Below are 7440 nucleotides of genomic sequence, written 5' to 3' on the forward strand. Positions count from 1 at the left end.
TGTATATTTTTGTTTGTTTCCCCCCTTACCCTCCTTTTTTGGGAAGTTAGTTCACATTCCATGCATTCTATAAACTGAACCTCTTTTGAACTTGTCAGTATGTATTCTCTATGCAGGAAGTTTATTTTGCAGCTTTTTATGCAGATTATTTTATAGCTACTTCTTGAACTTTGCCTGTCTGAATCTGATCCTAGGATAATGGTATAGATGTGTTATTCTAGATTTCTGTCTGGGGGGAAGGGGGATTTAAAGGGTTATGATTTTGTGAATATCTGACTGCACTTGCTGTGTATCGTTGTTTTTTTTTAAGTTTAATTTTTAAAAAGAATGAAAGAGATTAGCAGCAATGATACTACTTGTTCAGAGTGGTGGTGAGCAAAGGGTACAGAATGGGGGCCTTCCAATGGAGGGGCCATAAAGTTGGACGGGGTTTTGAAAGGATGGGCCTGCCCCCCCTGTATTTATGGGCCTGAGGGTGGAATTTAAGTCCCATGTGGGCCAGACATCTTTGACACCCTTGATCTATACTGTGTTACTGAGGTTAAGCTGTAGCAATCATTTTGTGGCTGGTTCTGTCTCCTGCAGCAGCCATTTTGTGGCACCCATTTTGCTGCTGTACCTACTAGACCATGTCAGAATTCCAATGTGCCTGAGGGCTCAGAAAGGTTGGAGACCCCTGGTGCAGACCCTCATTTCACCCACATGCTATTCATAAGCCCATACCCCCAAGGCCTTAGGAATAGAATTGTACAAAGGGGGATGAAGAGGATGTTCTGTGAGCCGAACTCTGAATCAAACCCAACCTATTTGCAATATAAAACACATTTAGTTGTGATGAGTACGTCCAGTGAACTCAGCAGAACTTATTCAAGTAAGTGCACAGAGGATTAAGTTTTTATGTACAAACAGGAGGACTAAAATTAAATACCAATAAATAATTGTGTGAGGGACAATACTGTTATATATTTACTCATTGAAGGCATTTTAATACCCTGCTACCACCCACAAAAATATATTCACAGAAAAGAATAGAGACCTCATCGCTGAGAATTATTATGTACACAGCAATAGTTTCCATCAACACAGAATAATATTAATGCAGTAACAAAACAATGCACTACAAACCTATCAAACATATTTATTGTTTTTACAATGCAGCATGTCTTGATGCCTAACATCATTTCCAGTAACGTACTCAAAGCATCTGTAATGCTGAGCATCAGTATGCTGCCAAAAAGCGGATATAAGAAACAGGCTTGTTTTCGCTCAGAAATAGCTTCCCCATGAAGTTTGTAAAAGGGCATGAAAAGTGAATAGAAAGATGGCATTATTACAGCAAATATCTTGAAACAAAGGCCAATGGAAAGATTAAACTAAAACAACTAATTCGTAGAAGAAATTACATGCCTAGCTGCAATCAGATGAAGGTACTAATCAGAGAAACTGTCAAGACTCAAAACATTTAAAAGAAATTAAAATAATTACATTTGCTTAAAATGACAAGTGAAAAGAATTTCAGGATATCTCTCTAATTCTCAAATGTTTAAAGCATTTATTTCCCCCAAACCCCTAACATATTTGGTATAATAAATTTAAAGAAGGCATAATTGAATACTGATTTAGGTATATTTGCACCCAAGAAATCAGAAGGAGATTGAAACTAGGAAGAACAACCATGAAGAAGTTAGAAAATAACCTTAAATATAAAGATATATCCCTGGCGACCAAGATCAATTTAATTCATGCCACAGTAATTCCCATTACTATGTAGGAGTGTGAAAGTTGAAGAAAGCTGACAGGAAGCAAGTTAATTCCTTTGAACTGTGGTGTTGGAGATGAATTTTATAGATACCAAAAATAAATGCTAGTGGGTTCTAGATTAAAATCAAGCCTGAACTCTCTATAGAAGCTAAAATGACTAAACTGAAGTAATTGTACTTCGGTCACCTCATGAGAAGACAAGAGTCACTAGAAAAGGCAAAGTTGAAGAGCGCAGGAAAAAAGGAAGACCTAATATGAGGATGGATTGATTCCATCAAGGAAGCCACAGCCCTCAGTTTGCAAGACCTGAGAATGACTGTTAGCAATGGGCCATTTAGAAGGGCTTTAATTCATAGCGTCACTGTATATTGGAAGCAACCTTACAGCACTTCACACACACACTTCACCTACCTTGTTAAACCTACTTAACAGGAAACTTCCATAATTGCTTTGCATCATGTGAAGAATTGATCCTATCAATGCACTCATTTTACAAGGTAATCTCAGTGTTTTAATCTCAGTGTTTCAACACAAGGAAATATTTCTGAGTTATCCCCAGTGTTGAAAACAGCAATATTAAATTCCCAATTAGAAAAGCCTACACTCAGTCAATTTGGGAAAGACGGATCTATTGCTATATGGTCCACAAACCATTAGTTACTTGCTTAATCTTGTCTTGCCCTGAAATATGATTCACAGATTTCTACTGAGAAAAATATATATAATGAAAACTACAGGCACTGTAGCAAATGCAACCCATGTAATCCGGAGATCAGTGGTTATTTCCTTTTTACAACCTAAAAAAAAAATCACCACGTTCTACAGGGCCATCTCAAATCGGATAATGACTGGAACTAACAATAAAACATAAATTATCTAGGCTCTTTCTATTCTCAGGAGATTTCCCATGCTTTGAGATTTAGCATTGTCCTTCTGCCAATGTTTCAAGATCTTACTCCAAGACTTCAAAAATTAATATGATGAATACACCTCATGAAAAATTCTATTCGAAAGTTACAATTCACATTTCATTGGAAAGTTGCATTTTTGGAGAAGTTTATATTCTTACATTGTAAAAGATATAAACATTAACACATTTGTTTCTATAAGCAGTTTTGAGCATCAGATAAAATTTTTGCGTATAATCTGCTTGCATATAATCCGCTTCCTTATGTATACTTTCCGAACAACAACTATGGGCAAAAATATCTAACAAAAATGCTAGTTATATTTGAATCTACCCTAAATTCTAATGATTTCCACTGGTATATCTTATCTGAAATGTTAATCTTTCAGTACCTGAAGTAACACTGTTTAGGCACACTGATTTATATGTATTGTGGATGAAAAGTAGAAAGTTAGGTACACAAATAATGTTAATAAGAATATGAGGAACAATGTAATACCGTACTTAATTTTTCTTTTTTCCTTCTGTGTTTAATCTATCCATTCTGAAAATTGAATGTGCACTGGAGTGCGGCATCTGTAATGATCTCATTTAATCCCTTCAGATGCAACTCAAATAACTGCCTATTTGCCCTCGACAGTATTTCTACTTTGGAAACCAATGGAATGTTAGTTTAGATCATTAACCCTCAGCATTATCAATCTCCCTCTTCACTTTCCAAACCACAGCTTCTTGGGGGATGAAGCCTCCTTGGGCTTCGCCCACCCAGCCAGATTCAACATAATATCTGCGATATCATTACCTAACCATACCCATATGTCAGTCACATTTGTCATTCTACAAGCAGTTGTGGTTTTCCCCAAGCCAGACTTTCACCTGCTTTTCCGCTCCCCAATCTACAGAAAATCAGATGTCCCACATAGAAATCTCAGGTTCAGGCAGCAGCAGCTTTTCTGCATTCCCATTCAAATGACGGATGAGTGGATATAATAAGCACTATCATTAGCACATCTTTTACATCAGATACACTGAAATATAAAAACATACAAAGTGTTTGACTCACTAGGGAAAGCAGAATAGAGTTAAAAGTATATATATATATTCACAAATATATATATGTTCACAAATGCTTAGTGCAGTTTGAAAATTATTATTGACGGTTTCTATAGTAGTTCCCACACCATTAATCTTTGCAACAGTCACATCAGTCTCAGGGATGCTGGCAAGCTCACAACCATCCAGTGAAATTCACGGCTGTGATCTGAATTTGGATCTCCCCCTTCTAAATACAGAACTTTTTTTCACTGACTAAAAAGACACCTCCCCATAGCACATTATATCATGCCTGAAACTTTAATCTTTCTGTACCTGTGATTTCAAAACTTGCCTGACAAAATTTAATACTGCCCAGAATAATATAAAACAGAATATTTGCTAGTCCAATAGGAAACTAGACCAATTAAATGATAATCTCTGCTAAAGTTAGATTCAGTAATCTTTATGGAGCATTGATTTATTCAAAACTATCCTTTTTAAACACTGTCCACTTCCTGTGGCAAAAATTTACAAATAAATGCAGGAAAACAAAATCATAGGGAAGAAAGAGAATTCCCTACAAGCAAAAAAAAAAATCTGTCTTTTGTGATCTAGCAATTATTTTACATGTAGAAATACAACTACCAATAAATTGTCTCAATAACCTGAAGACTGCCTCTCTGCAGTGCTTTCCTGTAATGGACGTATGAATTTATTAGTGCATAGTTAAAATTTCTTAAACATTTTTCATGATTTCTATTCCAATCAATATCTATCCGTATTTTCCAAACGCCTTATTAAATAATGAGTTCAACAACAAAATGGAACTTGTTATTACTTTCTATTTACTATACTTAGTGTTGAAGCATATTATTTCAACATGGAAGAAGAGATTAAAATATGCAGTGCCATTACAAATACCGCGATCATGTTGCACTGCCATAAATGGGAGTGTTTGACATTCGCTATTTTACACCATGTTGCCATGATGGAAAAAGACTGGAATATACTATGTCTTTTAAATCAAATTTTTGAAGGCAGATATTATCGCAGATTTTCGTTTTAAAATGTGCTTTTTCAACATGTGCTAAAAATACTTTTTTCATAGATTGCTTTCTACTATACCATTACATCTACATTTTAGAATACTTAAAATAATTACAAATAATGTGAATATGTGCCTCCATTAAATTGATTATAAAATTGAAAAATGATTGATAATTTCTACATACAATTTGCAGTAACATATTCTGAAGGCCTAGCTCTACCTACTTTCACAACTTGAGCCTGAACACTACTTTATAAAAGAATGGCACAGTGGGACTTACTTCCATTTAGTACTGGCCACACATCAAAAGAAAGGATTCCTTGCAGGATTCTTAGGAATATTTAAACCTTCCTATATAAGCAAAATAAATAAAAATTATCCTTGTTCTACAGCTCAACGGCTTAGGATGAGAATGGATGGGGGTGTTGTTGTTTTTAAATTCAATACAAAATTCACAGACTTTTTAAAAAACCCACACTACATAACTGTCAAAATATGTCAAGCATATTAATATTTTCTTAAAACTACTTCCATGATTTCTATTACTATACCTCTTGCTACTTATTGTCTTTGAACACTGGCAACTTCTTTTAAAATCTCAATATTAAATTATTTACAAAAAACACACTTTACAAAAAAGACCTATCCATTGTTTCCAAATATTACCAACTTAAAGGGATTAAACAGTTTCTGTGAGAGAGCTTTACAAGTCCCTAGTTAAACAAACAGGCTAGTATTACTTTGTAACACATAGCAGAGATTTTGTTTCTCATAAAATTTGATAACTGAACACAAAAAAAAACTTCCTTAGAAAGCTCAGGAAAAGGATGGTTTTTACCATACCGTAAACTTTCCTACTTCATCCTATTTTTGCTCTCCGCAAGTCAAACAATGACATAGCAATCTGTTAATTTTACAATTTTCAAGTTTCTTGAATAGCAACCAAAGTAGCCAGAATTTTTAATAGCATACTAGATAGTAAAAACATATCTGTAAAAACATTCAGTACAGCATGCACGGAATATAATATACTATATATTATTAAATGCCACAGGAATTTTGGCAGGTTGAGTAATGGGATATGTATATATATATTAATTAAATCCAGATGCTTATTATGTGGAATTCATGTTTCACCTAATAAATACAATTCATTCAATTAATCTTCAGACGTTTCTTTAATTTGAAAATATAAACAACAGGATGCATGTTCATCAATCTTCCCTCTTTTATGTCTGGTAAATAAAAGTGTCCATAGAACTGTTAGTGTAACTATACTTGTAATTATGTCCTTACCGTTTTAGTGCATTTACTGACTGGTAAAAGACGGGCAACTTTAAGACAGCGTAAATGTTCTTCTTTTGGTATTGCCAGTTATATCTAATAATATATATTCCAGCATATCTGCCGCCAGTCAATGTCAGGTCTTTACGCAATCACATTTAAAAAGCGGAAAAAATAATAAACTCCAAATTCTACATCATAAACATAGATAAAGGGGGGTACAGGAGCGCCATAATGTTTGTATTTGTGTGGTGAACTAAACTTCCTATTCAAGAGAGAGAACAACTCAGCGCAACCTAAATTTTTAGAAACAAGATTTAACTTTTCAGGCTGCCCACCATGCGTCACAGCTAACGGAAAGTCCGAAAGGTGAGCAACCTTATCGCTTCTGATTTGGTGCAAGCGGCCCAGCCACATGTCTATGGATCCCCCGTTTGTCTCTGCTGGCTTGAGCCAGACCACAGTTTCGAATTAATCCAAGCGGAAAAGATTTTACAAGCAGAAATCTCTGGCACTTCCCTGTCTCTGCAGGAGTTCAACAGGAGGGGGTAAAGAGAAACAGACCGGAGAGGACTGCGAAGCCTCACCCCCGCCTCTCGCCTCTCCTCCCTCCCCCACCCCCGACTTCGCCTCGCGGCTCTTACTTTTGGATGAGTTGGGGCAGGCTGGGTGTCGCCGGCATCCCCCGGGCGGGACCGCTGCTGCCGCCTGACTGGAGGTGGGCCGAGCTGCGGGCATCCCTGTCAGGCTGCTCGGGGCCATTGGGGTCTGGGGCCTGGTTCATGGCAGCCGCCGGGACCATGCAAGGCAGAGCAAGGGTCAGCCGGCAGCACCCGAGGCTCTCTCGGAATCAGCCCGGAGCAAGAGCGCGGCCGGCCGCCTGACCCCCGACTGGAGCGCCTGCCCCGCAGCAGCTCGAGCAGGCGGCGGCAAATGCCACTGGCGCGCGCTCGTTCACTCGCCCTTCTGGACGGCGCCTCCGCTGAGGGGGCAGCAAGCGCCTGGGGAGAAGCATTTATGGCGATGCCCGGCGCAGCGGAGCCAATGGGGCGAGGAGGTGCCCCCTCCTGCGCCGGGAGCCCGCGGGAGCCTCAGTCACCTCGGGGATTTCGTTGACGGGAGACCGGGACGCTAAGAGGAAACGAGCCTACGCAGTATTGCCTAGTGGGGATGGGGGGAAAGGCTGGCCCGTTTGCTTGTTTTTTAAATCGCCGCCAGAAGAGGAAAGGCAGAAATTCGAGGGAGGGTTATACCCCGCGTAGCCTTTAGGAGGCGCAACGATCTGTTTTCGTTCCTTCCTCATCCCCTCCCCCTTGTAGAAGTTTTGGCATTTGCAGCCTCTAGCGCACACGTGCACTTGGCTATCCTTGGCACTGCGTCCCGGATTGGACACAGGTTGGATCAC

General features: G+C 38.5%; 1 protein-coding gene across 1 annotated transcript in view; it reads right to left on the minus strand.

The window, feature by feature from the left end:
- RBM20 (RNA binding motif protein 20) overlaps positions 1–7192 on the minus strand; it is a 206493-nt gene extending 199301 nt beyond the window's left edge. The window contains exon 1 of the mRNA XM_060241688.1: positions 6680–7192. Within this exon, the coding sequence (XP_060097671.1) occupies positions 6680–6837 (158 nt within the window). The 5' untranslated portion in view covers positions 6838–7192. The remainder of the gene's footprint in view (positions 1–6679) is intronic.
- Positions 7193–7440: the final 248 nt, after the last annotated feature.

This window comes from Heteronotia binoei, chromosome 6, assembly GCF_032191835.1.
Source record: "Heteronotia binoei isolate CCM8104 ecotype False Entrance Well chromosome 6, APGP_CSIRO_Hbin_v1, whole genome shotgun sequence".
NCBI lineage: Eukaryota > Metazoa > Chordata > Lepidosauria > Squamata > Gekkonidae > Heteronotia > Heteronotia binoei.